At 38.4% G+C, this 23,974-nt stretch overlaps 2 protein-coding genes across 2 annotated transcripts; both read left to right on the top strand.

Annotated features, from left to right (window-relative positions):
* The first annotated feature begins 6,273 nt into the window (after positions 1-6,273).
* On the top strand, positions 6,274-9,745 carry LOC140943492 (uncharacterized). Its single transcript, XM_073392585.1, has 3 exons — positions 6,274-6,345; positions 6,636-6,741; positions 7,625-9,745. Exons 1-3 carry the CDS (start codon positions 6,274-6,276, stop codon positions 9,556-9,558), a joined length of 2,112 nt encoding a protein of 703 aa, XP_073248686.1. The 3' UTR covers positions 9,559-9,745.
* Positions 9,746-17,290: 7,545 nt separating this feature from the next.
* LOC140943490 (uncharacterized) lies at positions 17,291-22,966 on the top strand. The gene is made up of 4 exons (XM_073392584.1): positions 17,291-17,407; positions 17,601-17,690; positions 20,694-20,799; positions 21,368-22,966. Exons 1-4 carry the CDS (start codon positions 17,291-17,293, stop codon positions 22,867-22,869), a joined length of 1,815 nt encoding a protein of 604 aa, XP_073248685.1. The 3' UTR covers positions 22,870-22,966.
* Positions 22,967-23,974: the final 1,008 nt, after the last annotated feature.

The raw sequence follows: 23,974 nt of genomic DNA, 5'->3' as shown, positions 1-23,974 counted from the left end.
GTAAGTTAAACTCATTAGTCAAGTTTTTAGAAGTTTCTAGTTACGTTGCAGATTAGATCATTTTACACTTTAATGTCTTAAATAAGGTAGTTAACGGATCGATCTATCTCGTGATGTCGGCCGTCTGACGCTTTATTTGAAAAGAGTGCTTAGTTTCTATTCAAATTAGCTCTACTCTATTTTAAGGGCCTGTTTACATGGAGTGGGGGACCCCGGTCTAGTGGGGTAAGTTTCTTTGGTTTTGTGTCCCCCAGAGCGTGAAAACAAAAGAAACCAACCCCACTAGACCGGGGTCCCCCACTCCATGTAAACAGGCCCTAAAATACGTTCATGAACGACTTGACTTGCAGAACCGCTTTCCAATAGTAAGACTAGAGTTATGAAAAATAATAGAGTTATCTAAATTTGGCAACAACTGCGGCACAGGAGGGAATAGCAGTCCAAACAGAAAATGTTTAAACTAAGCGAAAACAATATTCCTCAACATCCTTCATCTGCCAAAACATTGTAGAAAGTGTCGATCCAAGCACCCACCAAAATGAAAGTTTTGTGGAGAAGTCAACCTACCATGGGGGGAGGAATTGTATAAAATTATATGGCAGTGCTTGTATCCACCTCGGTTAAAACAATTCGCTGTATATGTCAATATATATATACATATGAATTTGGGAAAATGTCAAGATTTTTGTAAAAAAAAAATTATTCTCGTTAGTGTCATTCTTAGTGCTTGAAGAAGAGGGCCCACGCTAATATTCGTCATTGTCAAGGCTCAAGTATAACTGATGTCAGTGACAAATTTGTGGCAGCTGGCTTAGATATCATAAATTATTTGGGCTGTTGCTGTCTTCCCACCTCTTCAATTTTATTTTTTTTCGAACAAGCTTGACAATTCCATCAATAGACAAAGTGAACGTCAACAATAAATAAGAAGTTCTGGTCTTTTTTGGTTCGTCAATATAACTTCTTTCCAATAGTCGCCTCTAAAAAGAATAAAAAAAATTCGATAAGACATGTATCCTATTGTTTTAAAAGAATAAGAAAGTTTAATAAGGCATCTCCATTGTTTTCATACGTCACAGTTTCATTTGTGAGCTTTTTTTTTTAACTTGTTAAAATTAATGAGATAGAAGACTTCCTAAGCTGAAAAGAAAGAAAACTTTGCCTCAGCTTTTGGCTCTCTCATTAAAGTATTGGTGGTGTTATACGTAGAAACTGCTTACCAACGACTGCAAACAGAATTAATCCAAATCGTTTGCCGTATCTTCAAACTGCATTTCTTAAGATTTCTCAGAGGCTCTTGTGAACGCAGATTATGTAAATTATCTGGTGCTCTACATAGTACAAACAGATGCATCACATTAGAATCTTAAATAGCAACTTACCAACTGTGCTAGCGTGTGCCTTCTTACAAATCGATCTAATACACTTTTAAAAACTTTCATTTGCCGCGATACGACATTTCTGGTAAGTCTATTTCCTCAAACGTTAATGAGCATTTACGATCTTTGGCCATTCGCGATCCTTTATTCAAGTTTACTCAGTTTAAATTTAGCCATTTTAAGTTTAATTAAAAAGTGCAAACACCTCATATGTCATAACATCCATTATTTCAAGTCATTTTTGACCCAGCTTAAGGTTTATGTTATCTTTTTCAAGGTTCTTGTCAACGAAAACTTTGGCAATGATGTTGGAAATACGGCGCAAAATAACTTTAGTGACAATGGTCGCAGTGGTGGTGATGGTAAGGTTTCTCGTTCTTACATTGCACTTTAATCATTTGTTATCTATACACTGAAGATGCACATTCAATTGCAGTCCAGTAACAAACTCTACTCACTGTTGCTTCGTCTGTTTATTTATTTTTCGATTTTCTCAGTTTTACTGGACTCGTTTTCAAATATCCGGAATAAAATCGACCCCTAAATTTTTGCAGGCTACATGTTTATTTTCGCGATATGGGACAGTTCATACAGAACTAACTAAGGAAAGTCGTTTGCAATAAGAAGGCGACAATTTTACAAGACATTAATAATCATAATAGTTCCTTGCTGCCCAAAAAGTGTTGACTGATTATATCTGAGATGCATTATGAACCGGCTCGGTGTAATTACCATTGCCAGATGTCTATCTGGTCACGTAAAACTAGAGCTGTGCTTTCATAGCGATATTTTTTGGAGAAGAAAAAGTTTTGATAATTGTACGAAAATGAATGTTTTGAGGCAGTTATGAATGTTTTGCAAGTTAATAACAGCAGCATTGAAGGACTCCGTTTCTAACTGTTAAACAAGGGACACCTGTAAAAGCTCCTCCAAGCTTTGAAAATTGATTGCAATACGCGTACCGTAAGACGTCTTATAAAAATGTAGTCATAAGGCTTGTTTTCCGGAAGACAAACATTACTATTTCTTCACCGAGTATTACAAAGCCTGGTTAGGCCAAGCTACGATTTGTCCGCCCGATTTGGGACAGATATGTTCAACAGATTCTATAATCCGCCAATTCATATTTCGGCGTTTTTCGCATTTAGAACAGTTACTCAAGAACATCGACGCAGTCGATGCAGTAGTCTGTAATATGGCTTTCACGTGGGCCAACAGATCAGGCCAACAAATCGCATTGTGTAAATCCGTCAACCTTAAGACTCATTACAAATTTTCCTTGGAAGAGCATATCAATAAGTATAACTAGTGTTTCCCTGGGTAGATTGCTTTTTTTTGTTTTGTTTTGTCTAAGCTACCAAAGCGATCTCATCAAAAAGAATTTGCCGCTCGAGTTATGAGGTTTACCCGCCCCATGCGTGACACACTCGTCTTCAGCTGCGTGGGCTTGTACCCACAACAATGGCGCAAGAACTCGGAAAGAATATTTAACAATTATTCGCCGAAGGCGAAGTTGATATTGTTGAATAATCCCCGAGACGAAGTCGAGGGGATTATTCAACAATATTAACTGAGCCTGAGGTGAATAATTGTTTTAGTATATTCACACGAAGTGATCTCAACAGAATCAGAAAGGAAACCATTAAAAAACCATTAGTTTGATTGACGGGTGAAAATTCATGCGTGAACACGAAGCCGTAAACAGTGGATGCGCAAAAGTTAGATCTTTACAGTATCTTCAAACATGGCAAATGATAGTTTTAATCCTTTTGTATCGAGTTTTGTAAGCTTTAGCATCAACGGTTTAAAAGAAAAGCCGAAAATTTAAATTACTACCCAATTCTGAGAAGAAAAGTATCTAGAGCTTTATTTGTTTCTGTCAACTCACCGTGAATGAGAAAGTTTTCTTCGTCGCTTCTTGCAAATGCTGTCAACAGCGGCTGCGATCAAGGTAAGCGTTGTTTATCTCCAAAGTTCTTTGCCTTGTTAACTTGCTGGCACGTACAATTTTCGAAAATATTTGCCTTCCTCTCTTCTCCATAAATTAACCTCTATTTATAGGCAAAATTGGTCTTGCGAGAAAATCCCGAAATCACAAAACAGTGACAAAGCGACCTCGTTTTCCTCTGTAGTGGTAAACATAGCTTCGAGCGTACAAAAAGTCAGCTAAAGTAAACCACTTCACAATAAATCACGCTGTTTAAGCACCATGAAGTCTTTTCTTGCCTTCAAAGTCATCAGCACTTGGATATTCGTGTATTTTCAAACAGGTTTTACTTTGAAACTTTGGCAAAACACCCAGTTCGTTCACGACAGCGATTTTGCTCGGCTTTATATTCACCGCCTAGCGCGGTGAATATAACGTCATAGTCCGAGATAGCTAACCAATCAGATTGCTTGAATTACCAAGATCACTGAGTGTGTATATACTAATTAACAATTATTCGCCGAAGGCGAAGTTAATATTGTTGAATAATCCCCGAGACGAAGTCGAGGGGATTATTCAACAATATTAACTGAGCCTGAGGTGAATAATTGTTTTAGTATATTCACACGAAGTGATCTCAACAGAATCAGAAAGGAAACCATTAAAAAACCATTAGTTTGATTGACGGGTGAAAATTCATGCGTGAACACGAAGCCGTAAACAGTGGATGCGCAAAAGTTAGATCTTTACAGTATCTTCAAACATGGCAAATGATAGTTTTAATCCTTTTGTATCGAGTTTTGTAAGCTTTAGCATCAACGGTTTGAAAGAAAACGCCGAAAATTTAAATTACTACCCAATTCTGAGAAGAAAAGTATCTAGAGCTTTATTTGTTTCTGTCAACTCACCGTGAATGAGAAAGTTTTCTTCGTCGCTTCTTGCAAATGCTGTCAACAGCGGCTGCGATCAAGGTAAACGTTGTTTATCTCCAAAGTTCTTTGCCTTGTTAACTTGCTGGCACGTACAATGTTCGAAAATATTTGCCTTCCTCTCTTCTCCATAAATTAACCTCTATTTATAGGCAAAATTGGTCTTGCGAAAAAATCCCGAAATCACAAAACAGTGACAAAGCGACCTCGTTTTCCTCTGTAGTGGTAAACATAGCTTCGAGCGTACAAAAAGTCAGCTAAAGTAAACCACTTCACAATAAATCACGCTGTTTAAACACCATGAAGTCTTTTCTTGCCTTCAAAGTCATCAGCACTTGGATATTCGTGTATTTTCAAACAGGTTTTACTTTGAAACTTTGGCAAAACACCCAGTTCACGACAGCGATTTTGCTCGGCTTTATATTCACCGCCTAGCGCGGTGAATATAACGTCATAGTCCGAGATAGCTAACCAATCAGATTGCTTGAATTACCAAGATCACTGAGTGTGTATATACTAACATAAAATATTAATGCATTTTTATTCTACCACTATTTTTTACTTTTGTTGCAATTGTGGTGTATCCGGAATATCGTCTCCCTTGGAAAGAGTAAACGTGAAATGGGTAAAGCAAAAACCGAAAAAAATATAAAAAAGAATTTTAGCACTAAGTTTGGATAATATATTACACGAGAGGTTACCATGACGCCAACAGTCTGGTTTGTTAAAATACCCTGTTTAAAAGCTCAGTAGGCGATTGCCATTCTTCAACGATTACCGAATTTTAACTGAATCGAGACCGTTGTTAAGAGGAAGCGTTTTAAAAGTCCTTTCTCGACAATTGAAGATGGTTCAGACTTCCTTCGATGTTAAAAGTTTCATTTAGGGGCTTCATTCAAATACGAAAAATGAAAAATCACCTCGTTATAATGCACAATAAACAACTGAATTCTTCTTTTTTTGCTGCCAAGTTCATTAACTGAATTCTCTATAGAAACCATTCCCTCTTGGGATAATAAGGCGCCAAAGAAATTGGCAAAGGCTGATGACTCATATATTTACGGGACTAGTATAATATTTATGGTATTTAAGAACCTATAGTGCATGGAAATAAATGTAAACGAATTATTTTATACAACTATTCCGATATATTAAAATTCATACTTGGCTGCGAGGCTTGAGGGAATAAAACAAAAGAAATCATCTTGAGGCTCAATAATGAATGATATATTTCTTTCGTTTTACAGTGTATTCCCCCAAGCCTCGGGGTCAAATATGAATTTTAACACAAGGGAATCGTGTGGATATTGTCCCACAAAATTGCATGGGCGCATAGGACGCGTGAAATTTGTGGTCTTTAAAAAAAACAAGTTACAGTTACGATTACAATTACAGTTTTTATTGCAAATCGCATGGCAATGCATACTGAATATTCATGATAAATTGCTCATTAGCTAAGGGAAATTAAATTTTCAAGAAACACAGTTAGTAAATTAGCACATAGGAAAAAGTAAAATGCAAATTTTTGGATCGAGGCATCCTCAAGTGTGACTTTTGCAGCAATTCCGCGGGCGATTTTATGGCGATTTTCCAATCTTTTAAACTCAGTCGTAACCGCAGGGCTCATCTGATGTAAACACTTATTAACCAAGAGAAAAGACCCAATATAGGTTTTGGTTACTCTAGCTCAAAAATGCGCCAATAAATCCTATAAATATTCGGACAAGTTCGGAACAGCAACCATCTAGCAGCGACCAATCACAAAAACCCCGCTACCTTAATTACGCTTGCAATTTGAAATCGCTCCTAAACTTGCACTAAAATACACCCATGTAAACCGACTTTCAGCCAAGGAGACTTCGATAATTTTTTTTTGATAAATAGTTTTTTGGCGGTATGTTTAGCTGCACCAGAAACAGCGATGGCGAATTCAGAACGAAATCGTTTGCTTTTTAACAATACTACAGGAAAAGAAAACCAAACATTATGTTAGGGCATAATGTTATTTATGTCGATACAATATGCCTTTGTGGTCTACATGGCTCCGACTGACATCAATCTAACCTCTCTTTCAAGAGCCAATCAATTCTATCGCCCTAAGGGAGTGTTCGTATAAAGGAGCATGCCTTCCCGCGTTCATCCCCTCTTGCTTTCACCATCACGGCGATTACATCTCTGCGGAAAAAAATTCTTTTTTTGTCAGGCAAGTCCTATTATATTTTACCATCTCTATAACATTTATCTCTGTAATCGACTTAGCGATTTTGTACCTGCCATTTTTTTTCTCTTTTTTCTCGTACATTCTATATTCAGTTTTTTTAACATAAATTGAGATGGGCGAGCCTCGTGAAAAGAAATATAAATTCATTATATTAAGCGGTTGTTTTGGTTATTTTTTAGAATCTACTTTTATTATCCGGGCTGGATTCCAGACCTCAGGGAAAGCAGCTGTTAATATCAAGAAAGCATTTAAAAAACGAAGCTTTGTTTTCTTTGGCGGGACAAGGTATGTGCTCCAAATATAAACTCAAATAGAAAGTTAACCGTCATAAACTACGCCGCATTGAAGGTGGTTTGCGTGTCCCGCACCATCCGACAGTTACTACTGCTGATGTCATTTCATTCGACGTATCTGAGTATTAATCTTAGGCCGGGTGTAAGATTGATATCGGAAGGTGCCTTAAAGAGAGTATAAATGGGGAGGTAGCTTTGACAACTGACGGTCAATTTTTTTCCAATTTTGAAAGTTGGCGGTTAATAATATATAATCTTGCGATTCCTACTGTAACATAAGTTCAGTAACATCTGTAAACCTGAAAAAGTCTGGTATGGCCAGCCGAAATATTGTTATGAAAAAACAATACACGTTGTTCTGAATCAGCTTTGCAGTAGTGTTTGGACTTCTCGTTTTTGGTTCTTTATATTTTGGCTGATTAGGTCTCTTTTTGAGAGATCCAACGTTTACAACTAGCAGGATCTTCGTCCACGGTTTTTGCAGTTATTTAATCACTATGGTCTCTCAAACAGCTCTTTTGCCAAGCGTGGATTTAGGGGTGGGCCGAGGGGGCCCCGGCCACCCCTTTTTGTTTGAAATTTTGTATTCTTTTATAGAACTCTCAGAACTCTCAGCATACTATAGAAAGACCGGTAGCGTAAGTTAGCTATCTACTTACGCCTGATTCAATGGCCTTAAATGTTCAGTTTCTTATATTTTGTCTTTATATTGTTGTTAATGGCGTCAAAAGAAATTCCGTGATTGCATTTAGTTAAGAAATGCTTAACCCTTTATGGTTGGTCGGAAAAACCCGCCCCATTTTCCAAGTCAATAACTGGTGAAGTTAACTTCCTCGTCCTTAGAGCCTACTAAATCTGATTTATTTCTTTTTCAGAGCCTATTGCTTTAAGTGTTACGCATTCTGCAATAATTGTGACGCCAAGTGCTTCTAAAAGAACTACACACATAATAAACAGTGCATCTATCAAAGACAAAAACCAGTTTCAACTTGAGGTTGAGAGCCTTGCTACAGATACACCTCATTTTAAACAAGACAGCATAGCTCACCCACAAGCTGAGGCTCTTTATGAACAACAGTCTGAGTCAGAACTAACAACAGAGCCCCAAACAGTATCAGAAGGGGCATCGGAGCCCCAAGCCGAACCAGAAACATGGCCCGAGCCTGGGCCTGAGTGGAAAAAGGCCTTCAAAAAATGGAAATGGGCCTGGCATATTCACGTGTATGTTTTTGCGACTGCTTTTCTCTTTATTGGTTTTTATGCTGGATATTACGTCGTGTTAAACATTTACGACGGTTTGGGCGGCAAACATGTCAGTGTGTGCTTGAACGCCATGGTTTTTCTGTTCGGTATAACCAGAGCCTTTGTTATGTTTTTGGATCCTTATCACCAAGGTAACTTAATAAGTGCTATATTTGTAATGCGTCTTTTGTGGTCCATCGGAGGACCTTGTTTGACGGCTTCGGACTCTCTGATAATATTGGCCCTGACAGAGACCTCGAGAGTATCTATAGCACCACCCAGATTCCAAAAGCTCAGGACAATTTCGATAATCATCGCAATTCATTTCGTTCTTGTTATCGTCTCCGACACAGTAGTGTCTACATACATGGAAGCAAAAGTCATGATTTTAATGTGCCAAGTCTTTTTCTCAGTGTGGGGCATAACTCTTGGAGCTGGCTACGTCCGCCTCGCTTATAAAATGAACAAGCAACTTTTTAGTCACAAGCAAGTGAAAGCTAAGGCGGACAAGATTTACATTTTCCTAATCTACGCCTCTGCAGCAGCCAATTTCTTTATTTGCGGTGTTATGATCTACACTATGGTGAGTGTATTTGGTGTTTATACGGACATAATCTTTGTAGACGCATGGCATTGGTGGACTCTACAAACTTTATTTCGCGTAGGCGAGGTCGTTACCTGCGTTCTAATCTTCACTGTGAGCGCCAAGAGAAGTCGTGTTAAGTCGGCAGCGGATGAAATCTACTCGGAATTTGATTCACAGTCCCAAGCATTTGAATCCTCTTCGTGCTCTTTGGTGTTACAAGCTCTACAACAGTGTTGGTTGAAATTCCGGAAAAGAAATAGGGTCATCGATAGAAGTGATATTAGCGCTGAGACTACTGTCGCTTCAGTAGTCACAAAGGCAAATTCTACAACCAGGGCCTCTCCTAGCGATGAAGGTGATGAGTTCCCCCCTTCATTTCAGGCATTTCAAGCAAGGGGAAGGGGCAGAAGGCAAAGCCTGTTTTCCCACATGCAGGAAGCGTCAATTGAGAACAGAATTTCTAAGCTGGAAGAGTCACCAGCTATAGTGCCTTCTAGTCGGACCAGAGGCCGTAGACAAAGCCTATTTTCTGCGATGCATGAAGCTAGTATCAACAACGCAATCTCTAACTTTGCTAATGCATTGGCTCAAGCCCATACAAACACTGTCGCTTGTGAATCTTTAGATGAACCAGACTTGGAGTCGAGCCAGGAGCCTCCTCCTTTGCCTCGGAGAGGCCGGCGTATGAACGTGTTCTCGACGCTTCAAGAAACAAAACCAGAGAAAGTAATAGGTCGTTCAGCAAAGATGGAAGACATTAAAGAGGAATCTGTCCTCGAAGTAGAAAATGAACCCATGAAAAGGCCTCCGTTTTTAAAAAAGCGGAGTTCGGAACGCCTTCGTCAGTTAGTCCAAAGTTTTCTTTCCCGTAATGAAAGCGAAAGCCAGCAAAAGCAAAAGAATGCCGTTAGAGTGCCTGAGCCTATTGAAAGTGAAGGCAACTCTGAGGACTCAAATTCTATTCCAGTTGAGTACTCATGACTTATGGGCAGACACGAGCCTGCAACGTAGGATCTCTGCTTAGAATTACCGCTTAACAGAAATAACTACAACAGTGTTACTGATTCGAGCGTTTGTCTCAATGCGCCATTTCCGAGTTCCAAGAACCCTCCCTTTCAAAACGAGGCTAAGCACAATACCTTTTTTGGGATAATGAGTTTCAATTGCATTACAACTACCAGAATCCTTGAGTTTGTTGTTTTCTTGTGCAAATTAAGGCTATTGTTCTTTAATCCTCAGCGGGATTGACAAATTAAAATAACAAAGCAAAACCGAAATGAATTCTGGTAGTTGTAGTCAAATATCGCCATCGTGCAATTGTCCTGTTAAACATCATTTGCATACCAATGGCTTCCCACTTAGCCTCACTTTAACACAGATGCTCGGATCAACTCGGAGGTGGCCTGTTCGAAGTAAAAGGCGCACAAATGCTATACTAACTCGAAAGAGCACCGTCCTTGAGCGCTACCTTTTGGACAAAGAATATTAAGAAGTTCTGAATTGCTGATACGGCTCACTTGGTTTTTGATACAATTACTATTTCTATTTATCTGCATCTCATTTTGTGAAGGGGCATAGACCTTTAAAAAGCTTCTAAATACCAAAAAGAGTATTGGAACTTTTACTGACCACTCGAATTTGTACATGAAAATAAAAATATCCTTGTTTATTCAGTTCCTTAAGTGATTATTTTAGAAACAAAAATTGCCAAGGAGATTGTCAAGGGAAGAAGGAGATATGACGAGGAAGCCCGAGGGAGGAGGTACAGTGAAGGCACGTGCACAAAGATGTACGAAAAAGTGGCTGCACGTGCAGACTTGCACGTGCATCACCACACTTGCACGTGGTGACTTTTTTTTTTGCGCTATCGTGGTCGTTGTCCCTGCTTAAACTCCTTTAGTAAGCCAAATTAGCAAAAACAATGGCAAATTCAAATAAAGTTTGAGGGAATCCAATGAAAAAGTAAAAACAAAACCCTAAAGTGAACAGAAAAATTAGGTAAAGCAGCGAGCACTGACTTATAAGGGATTCGTCTCCGGGTGCAGCTCTTCCATTTTCTACGGAAAAAGCTCTGGCAACGAGGTTGTAAAAAGAGGGGTTTAAAACATGGTTTAATAAAACACACCAGTGTTTTATAAAAGCTATGTGTATTTGAAATATCCCTTATGACATTTTCTGATAGAAACCGCTTCATTAACACTTTATAAATACTTAAAATCTATCAACACATTAAGAAGAAGATGGTTTAACTAATTCTTTCTTTGACATTTTCAGAAACTACGCATGCGATGTTATTTTTCACTTAATTATCTTTTGGCGAACTAATGACAAAAGGATCAAAATTCCAATTACAATGGCATTGTTTTCAAACCAAAAAGCATAAAGCATTTAAGCACACGCAATTAACGAATTGACGTGTGCAATTAGCCATAAAGCAAGACTTTTTTTGCCAAAAGTTTAGTTTATAAGGAGCGTTACATGTCGAAAATATTTCTTAGTGAAGACTGTGAATCACATTTGCCCAAGTCTTGTTATTGTCACGCTTTCTAAATGCATACTATAATCTTGACCCTCCATTAACGAAAAACAGAAAGGTAAAGACAATGCTTATTGATTGGCTGACTCTGTAAGGAATATGACTGTTTGTCCAGCCAGACCATTAAAATAAATGTGAACATAAAGCTTTGGATCATCCTATTGTTAAGAATACTTTGAAGTCACTAGGTCTCCAATTAACAGAGGAGGCACTTGTCAGACTTTATTCTGCAAAGTTGGATCTGAAAGTATGAAGCTGCGTTCAACAGATTCACTAAACAAAAAGACGTGATAGGCTTTAAAAGGTAAGATCGCTCCATTTTTGAGTAAATAGAAGGTAGCTGTTACATGTTACGCTGGTGTGAAGAAAAATATCAGCGCTTGATGTTCAAACTGCTTCATAATCAAATCACAAATCGCAAGAAACGGTGTATCTATTTTTATAGGGGTTTACATAACTAGTGTCTGAAATCAAAGAATCTAGACCGCAGAGTTCGATTACCTGGACTGAGGTGTTGGTTCCATAGTTAAGACATGCAAACGAGTGAATGTATGTGGTAGTGAGAAAGTGGAATAAGTTGACGAAAACCGGTAGCCTGAACGGGGCTCTTGGGCAACCTTTGACAGTCTTTTCTCTCTAGTATCCTGCAAAAACACAGCTTATCGTTCAAAGTCCCATGGTTAGCGTAGAAAATCTCTACAGCGTGCCCAATTTAGTACGAGTTGAGTAAAAATTCAATAAATAAATAAATAAATCCAACAATGTCGGACACGGACTCACATGGCTTGAAGCGTTATTTATCGAGTCTAAACCATTCTGTATTGCGACAATCACATCTCAATTGTCTTTCTGGATCAATTTTACTCTAAACTTCTTAAAAGCTGTCCATAATTTTTTTTTTCTAAATCGAATTCAGACAATTCATGTACCTCACCTCTGTACTGCGTATAAATATTTAATTACCTGAAAATTAAAAACTATATTCCAAATCACACGTTACTGAGCTCAAGTCTAGATTTTTTTTTTCCACAGATTTTATTTTTTCATTTTAAGTTTTGATTTTCTGGGGAATTGTTTATAACGCTTTGCAGGGTGCCCTTAATTTTCAATTAAATCTCTTGAAAAGATCCTGTTGAGTATTAAAACACTACCTTAGTTACACTACGTTGCATAATATGTTGTCCAGTTTCTGGCCGATTTCTCGTGGGACTTTCCAGGTTTCATAAATCCAGTTATTCAGAAAAGAAAATAGACAGTCCAGACCAACAAATTGAGGTTTTTGGTCGGTTTGAAAGGTAAATACTACCAGACATAAATAGTTTTCAGTGAGCTTTATTAAAAGGGAGTGATATTTTGGCTCCAAATGTTTGAACGTTTCACTACGCACCAGGTTGTATATGGGTTTAACCAAAGATTTCATATGATGGTAATATCATGAGACGCCCTGTGATTTTTTTACAGATTGTAAATAAAATATGAAATTGATCAGGGAAGCTGTAACCACAAGCTGGAATTAACTAATTTTCGAGCTTCAGCAGTCAAAATATTAGCGACGATTTCGACTACGCTACAAAGGATCTCTGAATCTTTTTCATAAATTTCCAAAACAAGTGTTGGGGAAATGAATTAGTTAAATAGAATATAAAAAATTATACAATAAATATCTCTATTTATCCTGATAAATTACAATAACACCATTAAAAACTGTTATTGTGAAGGGCCTGTTGTCACTAAGGTTACTTATTAATTGTAACAAATAGTTTAAATCACGAAATTCGTAGGAAAACAGAGATGTGAAATGAAAACTTAAGGAATAAATATGGTTTAATCAGTAATCGCCTTTGTATTATTTTATTTCCCGCCATCGGGTACATTCGCTTCCGTTAATCCGACAGCCCTTTACTTTTTCATGCTAATTTCGTTAGATGTTTCACGAGTTTTCAAAACCATGAGCTCTTTCTGCTTTAATTGTAATATAAAAGTTATCATGGGTGTCAAAGTGATATTTAACACGGCGCCCTCAAGGAAAAGATGTTGACAATTCATGGCCGGAATCTGAATCAGCTGGCCATAAAATGAGGCCTGAATCTACCCTGTGGTAACAACTCTCATAATTTCAAAGATACATCAAGAAAACAGCAAATCTTTAGGCAGCTTCAAGGTTGATATATGTGCTATCTTTCCGTCAAAATTCAGAAAATTTGCTTGCCCAGGTAAGAAATTTAAAAAAAGTCATTAAAAAGTGTTTACAAGAGAAAGTGGCTGGAAACTTGTCAACTAGATACTGCATTGTTTTGGTTTTAATGGTGAACTTTTGTTTTTTTTTTAGGATATTTCCCCGCACTCTTGACTTCTAATAGTAACAAATTAGCATTCAAACGCGAGTCATATTCGACATAGTTTTATGAAAAAATTTTCACTACTCTTTTCTGCCATCTTAAAGATAATAATCTCGCGCTAAGCGCTGGGTCTCAAGCTAGTTTACTGATTTCTGTAATTACGTAACCTCATGCATAAGTTTACCTAAAGAGTTTTCTCTGTGTCAAACAAAAGGAATTCTTCACGCGTTCACGCGACAACGTTTCTTTTAGAGCTAGAGTTCCGAGTTCAACGTCCTTGGTCGTGCTTCACAACTCAGTTCTGAAATAGAAGGAAGAAAAGTTGACTATCAGGTGAAGTTAGCCAGCGTTCCGTTTTTGTCACACGGCTGAACTAGACAGAGAATTTGCATGTGTTTTTCTCAATGATTGGATTTATTAACTAAGAGAGAATAATATAAATTATACGCTTCATGGTCAAGATGACTACACGTATACATGATAAAAAAGAAAACAATTCCAGAACAAACTAATACAATCGTTCAGTTGTGTCTAGATACCAAAATAACACCTGGAGGGCAGGGTGGGTGAGTTTGGGGGTTAGGGGTGGTGTATAGTGATACATTTATGGGCTACACGGTCATGTGATACCTTAAAGAAAATGGTTTTAGAGCAGTTTAGTCTGAAATAGGTTATTGAAATCAATAATTTTGATCTGGAATATTACTTATAGGAAATTAATGAATAGACAGGTATGAACAAATAGAGTATCTAGCAAGAGACTATAAAGGGGACAGAGAGGCCATCCCCCATATACACCCTATTCCATAGGTAATTCGTCTCGAGTTATTTTTAGAATCGGGATAAAGTTACCTCGCGCGAGGCGTGGATGTTTCGTGGAGGTTTCGCATGACCAAACGCCGTGCAAAACATGTCGGGCGAGAGGCAATGAAAGCGTAAAAAGATCGAGAGCATTCCTGAATATTGAAGCGAAATGAGTCGGCGCTCACCTGGGAAAAAGGAATCGCTGGACTCTTTGACAACCCGTGAAATCAGTTTAACTCGAAGTTGTCGTAACCTCAGTGCTTTAATAAAATGAGAAATTTCGCCGGTCTATTGAAACCGGTCGTTTGTACAATTTAGGGAGTTTAAGATCCAACGACGCGGACGACAACTAGAACATCAAAAAAACAATAGGTTTAATTAGCAAAAAAACAACTTCGCACGTGCAACACACTTTTTTGTTCATTTCTTTCCCGTTTTTGCACGCCTACGACGTGAAAATGCCTAATTTCGCGTTTTACGGAGGACGTAAATAAGCAACGACGAAATTTTATTTCTCTTTCTGAGCTTGAATATGGTCCCTTGAAATTCAGCTTTAGGAGGGTTCGCCTACAGTTGACAAAGTAGGTGGGTAGGAATAATCGCTATAAAGACTGAAAAAAATAAACATCAAACCAGAAATTGCTCTCTTCAAACTGTAAATTATAAATGATCCTGAGAGAATATTCAGTGTGTTAAGGATTTCCCTGCTCTACTGTTAGCTCTATACAAGAGAGGAAGGGCGATTCTTTTTTAATTTCGGTTTCGCTGACACAGCTTTAGCAGAAATCTCGCTGTAGTCGTTTTCGTCGACAAAAGGAATAGCAAAATCGCTCTCCGCGTCTTCCCCCATTTTGTTCTGCGTCATTTCGTGAAGGACGCGTGGCTCTCAGCGTGGGTCATCCACGCGGAACACATTCGCGCTATGTGATTGGCTGTTGTTTAATCCCCCTCGAGATCTGTGGTGTTAAAAATAACTCGAGACAAATTACCTATGGAATAGGGTGTATATGGGGGATGGCCTCTCTGTCCCCTTTATAGTCTCTTGGTATCTAGTTATTCATAGATGTACGGTCTAAGATAAAATGGCAAAGTACTGCTGAACATAATTAGTCTTCGAGTATGGACTGCGGTTCCAACGTCCCACTGGCACTCGCCCATCCGAAATTTAATTGTCAAGAGTACCTTTAACCAGCAATACAAGGCAATGATTTCTTTTTTAAGCAAACTTTAACCCTTCCCCTGTGAAGACATGCAAGTAATCTTTTCGCAAAAAAAAGTTAAGAAGCATTTGAGCTAATTTAGTTTTCTGCTCTGTTGCTAATATCCTGTCAATTTTTTAAGCCAGGGCTATAAGATTCTGTTAATTATAAGAGAAAGCTAATATCTAAGCAATGAAGACACAGGGAACCTTTATGAGAAATAAGTGGCGCACATATGGGGTTCCCCGCGAGGCAGACGGGGGTGGGGTGGGGAAAATCCTGGTCCACATTTCCCTATACGCCTGCCAAAGATTTTGCCCTTGCATGCAATCTCGTTTCTTCAGCTGTTTTATGCACAGAAACGCCTACGTTCTTAAGCCTTCTAGCACATTCATTTAACCTTCCTTTTTTAATCTAAATGACTAAATAGACAGAAAAGAGACGCTTGATAGAATCCATCATTTGATTATTAGATAATAATGCCGCTGTAAGTTAAACTCATTAGTCAAGTTTTTAGAAGTTTCTAGTTACGTTGCAGATTAGATCATTTTACACTTTAATGTCTTAAATAAGGTAGTTAACGGATCGATCTATCTCGTGATGTCGGCCGTCTGACGCTTTATTTGGAAAGAGTGCTTAGTTTCTATTCAAATTAGCTCTACTCTATTTTTAAGGGCCTGTTTACATGGAGTGGGGGACCCCGGTCTAGTGGGGTAAGTTTCTTTGGTTTTGTGTCCCCCAGAGCGTGAAAACAAAAGAAACCAACCCCACTAGACCGGGGTCCCCCACTCCATGTAAACAGGCCCTAAAATACGTTCATGAACGACTTGACTTGCAGAACCGCTTTCCAATAGTAAGACTAGAGTTATGAAAAATAATAGAGTTATCTAAATTTGGCAACAACTGCGGCACAGGAGGGAATAGCAGTCCAAACAGAAAATGTTTAAACTAAGCGAAAACAATATTCCTCAACATCCTTCATCTGCCAAAACATTGTAGAAAGTGTCGATCCAAGCACCCACCAAAATGAAAGTTTTGTGGAGAAGTCAACCTACCATGGGGGGAGGAATTGTACAAAATTATATGGCAGTGCTTGTATCCACCTCGGTTAAAACAATTCGGTGTATATGTCAATATATATATACATATGAATTTGGGAAAATGTCAAGATTTTTGTAAAAAAAAAATTATTCTCGTTAGTGCCATTCTTAGTGCATGAAGAAGAGGGCCCACGCTAATATTCGTCATTGTCAAGGCTCAAGTATAACTGATGTCAGTGACAATTTTGTGGCAGCTGGCTTAGATATCATAAATTATTTGGGCCGTTGCTGTCTTCCCACCTCTTCAATTTTATTTTTTTTCGAACAAGCTTGACAATTCCATCAATAGACAAAGTGAACGTCAACAATAAATAAGAAGTTCTGGTCTTTTTTGGTTCGTCAATATGACTTCTTTCCAATAGTCGCCTCTGATAAGAATAAAAAAAAATTCGATAAGACATGTATCCTATTGTTTTAAAAGAATAAGAAAGTTTAATAAGGCATCTCCATTGTTTTCATACGTCTCAGTTTCATTTGTGAGCTTTTTTTTTTAAATTGTTAAAATTAACGAGATAGAAGACTTCCTTAGCTGAAAAGAAAGAAAACTTTCTGTCGGCTTTTGGCTCTCTCATTAAATTATTGGTGGTGCTATATGAAACTGCTTACCAACGACTGCAAACAAAATTTAATCCAAATCGTTAGCCTTATCTTCAAACTGCATTTCTTAAGATTTCTCAGAGGCCCTTGTGAACGCAGATTATGTAAATTATCTGGTGCTCTACATAGTACAAACAGATGCATCACATTAGAATCTTCAAACAGCAACTTACCAACTGTGCTAGCGTGTGCCTTCTTAAGAATCGATCTAATACACTTTTAAAAACTTTCATTTGCCCCGATACGACATTTCTGGTAAGTCTATTTGCTCAAACGTTAATGAGGATTTACGATCTTTGGCCATTCGCGATCCTTTATTCAAGTTTACTCAGGTTCAAATTTAGCCATTTTAAGTTTAATTAAAAAGTGCAAACACCTCATATGTCATAACGTCCATTAGTTCAAGTCATTTTTGACCCAGCTTAAGGTTTATGTTATCTTTTTCAAGGTTCTTGTCAACGAAAACTTTGGCAATGATGTTGGAAATACGGCGCAAAATAACTTTAGTGACAATGGTTGCAGTGGTGGTAATGGTAAGGTTTTTGGTTTTTACATTGCACTTTAATTATTTGTTATCTATACACTGAAGATGCACATTCAATTGCAGTCCAGTAACAAACTCTACTCACTGTTGCTTCGTCTGTTTATTTATTTTTCGATTTTCTCAGTTTTACTGGACTCGTTTTCAAATATCCGGAATAAAATCGACCTCTAAATTTTTGCAGGCTACATGTTTATTTTCGCGATATGGGACAGTTCATACAGAACTAACTAAGGAAAGTCGTTTGCAATAAGAAGGCGACAATTTTACAAGACATTAATAATCATAATAGTTCTTTGCTGCCCAAAAAGTGTTGACTGATTATATCTGAGATGCATTATGAACCGGCTCGGTGTAATTACCATTGCCAGATGTCTATCTGGTCACGTAAAACTAGAGCTGTGCTTTCATAGCTATATTTTTTGGAGAAGAAAAAAGTTTAGATAATTGTACGAAAATGAATGTATCGAGGTAGCTATGATTGTTTTGCAAGTTAATAACAGCAACATTGAAGGACTCCGTTTCTAACGTCGAACGAGGGACACCTGTAAAAGCTCCTCCAAGCTTTGAAAATTAATTGCAATACGAGGACCATAAGACGTCTTATAGTCAAAAGGCTTGTTTTTCGGAAGACAAACATTACTGTTTCTTCACCGAGTATTACCAGCCTGGTTAGGCCAAGCTGCGATTTGTCCGCCCGATTTGGAACAGACATGTTTAACAGATTCTATAATCCGCCAATTCGTATTTCGGCGTTTTTCGCATTTGGAACAGTTACTCAAGAAAATCGACGCGGTGGATGTCGTAATCTGTAATCGGCTGGCTTTTACGTGGGCCAACAGATCAGGCCAGCAAGTGTAAATCCGTCAACCTTAAGACTCATTACAAATTCTTCTTGCAAGAGCAGCTCAAACGTATAACTAGACAAATGTTTCCCTGAGTAAATTGTTTTATTTTGTTTTGTTTTGTCTAAGCTACCAAAGAGATCTCATCAAAAAGAATTTGCCGCTCGAGTTATGAGGTTTCCCGCCCCATGCGTGACACACTCGTCTTCAGCTGCGTGGGCTTGTACCCACAACAATGGCGCAAGAACTCGGAAAGAATATCATAAAATATTAATGCATTTTTATTCTACCACTATTTTTTACTTTTGTTGCAATTGTGGTGTATCCGGAATATCGTCCCCCTTGGAAGGAGTAAACGCGAAATGGGTAAAGCAAAAACCGAAAAAAATATAAAAACGAATTTTAGCACTAAGTGTGGATAACATATTACATGAGAGGTTGCCATGATGCCAACAGTCTGGTTTGTTAAAATACCCTGTTTAAAAGCTCAGTAGGCGACTGCCATTCTTCAACGATTACCGAATTTTAACTGAACCGAGACGGTTGTTAAGGGGAAGCGTTTTAAAAGTCCTTTCTCGACAATTGAAGATGGTTCAGACTTCCTTCGATGTTAAAAGTTTCATTTAGTGGCTTCATTCAAAGACGAAAAAAGGAAAAATCACCTCGTTATAATGCACAATAAACAACTGAATTCTTCTTTTTTTGCTGCCAAGTTCATTAACTGAATTCTCTATAGAAACCATTCCCTCTTGGGATAATAAGGCGCCAAAGAAATTGGCAAAGGCTGATGACTCATATATTTACGGGACTAGTATAATATTTATGGTATTTAAGAACCTATAGTGCATGGAAATAAATATAAACGAATTATTTTATACAACTATTCCGATATATCAAAATTCATACTTGGCTGCGAGGCTTGAGGGAATAAAATAAAAGAAATCATCTTGAGGCTCAATAATGAATGATATTTTTCTTTCGTTTTACAGTGTATTCCCCCAAGCCTCGGGGTCAAGTATGAATTTTAACACAAGGGAATCGTGTGGATATTGTCCCACAAAATTGCATGGGCGCATAGGACGCGTGAAATTTGTGGTCTTTAAAAAAAACAAGTTACAGTTACGATTACAATTACAGTTTTTATTGCAAATCGCATGGCAAATATCATGTAATTGCATACTGAATATTCATGATAAATTGCTCATTAGCTAAGGGAAATTAAATTTTCAAGAAACACAGTTAGTAAATTAGCACATAGGAAAAAGTAAAATGCAAATTTTTGGCGCGAGGCATCCTTAAGTGTGACTTTTGCTGCAATTCCGCGGGCGATTTTATGGCGATTTTCCAATCTTTTAAACTCAGTCGTAACCGCAGGGCTCATCTGATGTAAACACTTATTAACCAAGAGAAAAGACCCAATATAGGTTTTGGTTACTCTAGCTCAAAAATGCGCCAATAAATCCTATAAATATTCGCACAAGTTCGGAATAGCAACCATCTAGCAGCGACCAATCACAAAAACCCCGCTACCTTAATTACGCTTGCAATTTGAAATCGCTCCTAAACTTGCACTAAAATTCACCCATGTAAACCGACTTTCAGCCAAGGAGACTTCGATAATTTTTTTTTGATAAATAGTTTTTTGGCGGTATGTTTAGCTGCACCAGAAACAGCGATGGCGAATTCAGAACGAAATCGTTTGCTTTTTAACAATACTACAGGAAAAGAAAACCAAACATTATGTTAGGGCATAATGTTATTTATGTCGATACAATATGCCTTTGTGGTCTACCTGGCTCCGACTCACATCAATCTAACCTCTCTCTCAAGAGCCAACCAATTCTATCGCCCTAAGGGAGTGTTCGTATAAAGGAGCATGCCTTCCCGCGTTCATCCCCTCTTGCTTTCACCATCACGGCGATTACATCTCTGCGGAAAAAAATTCTTTTTTTGTCAGGCAAGTCCTATTATATTTTACCATCTCTATAACATTTATCTCTGTAATCGACTTAGCGATTTTGTACCTGCCATTTTTTTTTCTCTTTTTTCTCGTACATTCTATATTCAGTTTTTTTAACGTAAATTGAGATGGGCGAGCCTCGTGAAAAGAAATATAAATTCATTATATTAAGCGGTTGTTTTGGTAATTTTTTAGATTCTACTTCTACTATCCGAGCTGGATTCCAGACCTCAGGGAAAGCAGCTGTTAATATCAAGAAAGCATTTAAAAAACGAAGCTTTGTTTTCTTTGGCGGGACAAGGTATGTGCTCCAAATATAAACTCAAATAGAAAGTTAACCGTCATAAACTACGCCGCATTGAAGGTGGTTTGCGTGTCCCGCACCATCCGACAGTTACTACTGCTGATGTCATTTCATTCGACGTATCTGAGTATTAATCTTAGGCCGGGTGTAAGATTGATATCGGAAGGTGCCTTAAAGAGAGTATAAATGGGGAGGTAGCTTTGACAACTGACGGTCAATTTTTTCCAATTTTGAAAGTTGGCGGTTAAATTTTAGAACTTTATAGACTTTTATTTGACGATCATTTAGTCCAAGAGTTAAAGTAAATACCAACCGTCTGTATAAATTACCGTCGGTTGGATCTAAGTGTGTACACGTGAGGAAAAGTCATGTTCTAATTGGGTGAAAACATGGCATGTTTTGTTGCCAAACTGTTGAAGTTTGGGGTGGCGTTCGACGAAGTAGGCAGCTGTTTGTCGGTTTGATTTGTTTTAATCAACAAATTTTTAACAGGGTGTTAAAAAGAAGAAAAAAAGGATTTTAAGCCTAACTTACTGTTTCAAATTGGTTCTTTTTCTAATTTTAGATATACAACTTTTGACTAAGCGTGCACCGAGGAAGCCTAGGGCCGAACCTGAGTCTGAACCGGAAGGAGAACCCACCGGAAGTCAAGGTCACGCTTATACAGAGCCCAACGCTGAAAGAACCATAGGCGAACCAACGGCAGAAAACTGGCCCGAGCCCGGTCCTCGCTGGAACTTGGCATACGAGACTTGGGAATGGGCCTGGGAACTACATGTTTATCTCTACGCAACAGTATTTCTCGCCATCGGTTTGTACGCAAACTATTACGTCATCGCCAATGTTTATGATGGTCTCCAAAAAAAGTACCTGAGCTTGAGCCTAAACATCTTGGTGGCCTTTTTTGGGTATACAAGGGCCTTTGTCATGTTCTTGGACCCATACCATCAGGGAAGCATTATTCATAACACTGTGGTCATGCGTGTTATTTGGTCCTTATCTGGGCCATGTCTGACCGCGTCAGATTGTATGATGATTTTGGCCTTGATTGAGACCGCGAAAATTTCCATCGCTCCACAGAAACTACAGAAAGCATGGGTGAACGTGGCCATCATTTGTTTTCATTTTGCCCTTGTAATAACCACTGACTGTGTGGTCTCAGATCATGTGGAGGCTAAAGCGATGCTACTATTTTGTCAGTTGTTTTTCGCTACGTGGGGCAGCGTTTTGGGAACAGTAAATTTCATTCTGGGATATAAACTTGACAAAAAACTCTTCAGCCATAAAAAACCAAAAGAAAAAGAAGACAAAATTTACATCTGTCTTATTTACGCCTCTGGTGCTGCAAACTACTTCTTGTGTGGGATCGTAATTTATTCGGCGTTTGGCGTTTTTGGTGTTTATTCTGATGTAGAATACGTGGACGCTTGGCCATGGTGGACGTTTCAGACCCTTTCGCGTTTTAGTGAAATCTTAGCGTGCGTGCTCATATTCACAGTGAGCGCGAAACGTACACGAGTAAAGCGAGCCGTAGCTATGGTAACAGATAATAAAGATTTTGATTCAATGGAGGCGAGAACTTCCTCGAAATCGAAGTCGAGAAAATGGGCAGACTGCTTTAAACGTGAAAGGGCATCTTCTGCAGACATGGGTAGCGTCGTTAGCTTGTACACTGCTCTCAGAGGAATAGCTTTCGGTCCGTTTCAACACCTCGGGCCCGTTCCAGACTCGATACCCCAAATAAGTAGAGAATGCTGGAGTGAGACCACGACCACCAGTACTCGCGCGGTTATTCCTGGGACCCCAGATTATACCTTAACTGATAAGAAAGTCGGCGATCAACTCAAAGGGGCAGATCGTCCAGGACTTGAAATCCTTGACGTGAGGCGAGAGAGCATGTTTACTGCTCTTCATGAGCAAAAGCGAAAAATCAGCTTGCAAAGGAAGTACTCAGCAGATGACGCTTTGTTTGAAGATATAGAGTCTGAAAAAGATACCAAATGTCACTCAAAAAATAGAAACAAATCCGACAGGAAAATTTCCACTTGCAAGGTGTCGCCCCTGTAGAAAAATGGGCTCAAACCTGAATAATCAAGACTATGCTTTTTACTTCAGTATCTCATGGACTCGGAATCTGAAATCCCATGTTTGAATTCCGCTTGTGCTCCGAAATATAACTGCAAAGCTAAGCAAATTACCTCAAAGCTAACATTATCTTTTTCCCCGTTCAATTCTGCCATTACTCTTTTAATTCACTATAACAACTTCTTTTTTGACAAGTAATTATAAGCCGCGAGTGACACATTCTCATCGAATGACTACTCTGATCTTGCATTCTTGGTAGGCTAACGCTCGTTTATCCTTTGGCTCTAAGATGTTGGCTAATTAAGCATGGAAAAAGAAATAAAATAAAAATAACTACATGCGGAAGAGCTATTTTCCCAATCTCGTTCCCAGAGTTTTCTCTTACTCGTGGGTAGGACAGAGCCCGGCTTGCAAGGCTGCTATTTCCACGCCAGTCTCACCTACGTTCTGGACAAGTATTGTTGACGACACCTGTACCATCTCGTTAAAAAAAAAATCGAAATTTATCGCTGCGTGATTTACCCACGAAAATATTTCTATATCTACCCCGCGATAACGTCCTCAATGAAATTCTTTATTTGTGCGCTCGTTTAGGTAATTGTTGTTCCAAAGAGCGCGTCACCATAAACTGAATAACAATTTACTCAAAAGTGACCTGTTTATGCCTCTACGCCTTTGTGGGAAAGCCACAGAACTGAAGGGGGTTTTAGATTGAGAATAATAGTTGTTACGCATTTTATTAAGGATCACATTGAAAAAGGTGAAATCATGCCTTGAGAAGGTCTCGCAGAATAACAAGAAATGAACTCTTTGTAATTTGAGTAGACACACTGACTTCTGCGGCATATTTGTTTGCGGTCCTTTGCAGTTTAAATGTCAATTCTTTGTAATTTGCCTTGTCCGCAGTCCGTGTATGATTCGCTCGCTTTATGCCGCGGAAAACATCAAAAACCTACCGCTCGCGCTTCGTGCTCGTGAAAACATTTGAGCTGGACTTGTAGGCAAGTCTAGGCAATAAATTGCGTTAGCATTTTTTAGCTCGCTGAAGTGGAATACGTTACATCATAGCGTAATGTCATGATAATTG

The sequence above is a fragment of the Porites lutea genome, chromosome 7, assembly GCF_958299795.1.
Source record: "Porites lutea chromosome 7, jaPorLute2.1, whole genome shotgun sequence".
In the NCBI taxonomy this organism is placed as follows: Eukaryota; Metazoa; Cnidaria; class Anthozoa; order Scleractinia; family Poritidae; genus Porites; species Porites lutea.
Note: the sequence above shows the minus strand (reverse complement) of the source record. Positions and strands in the feature narration are given on the sequence as shown.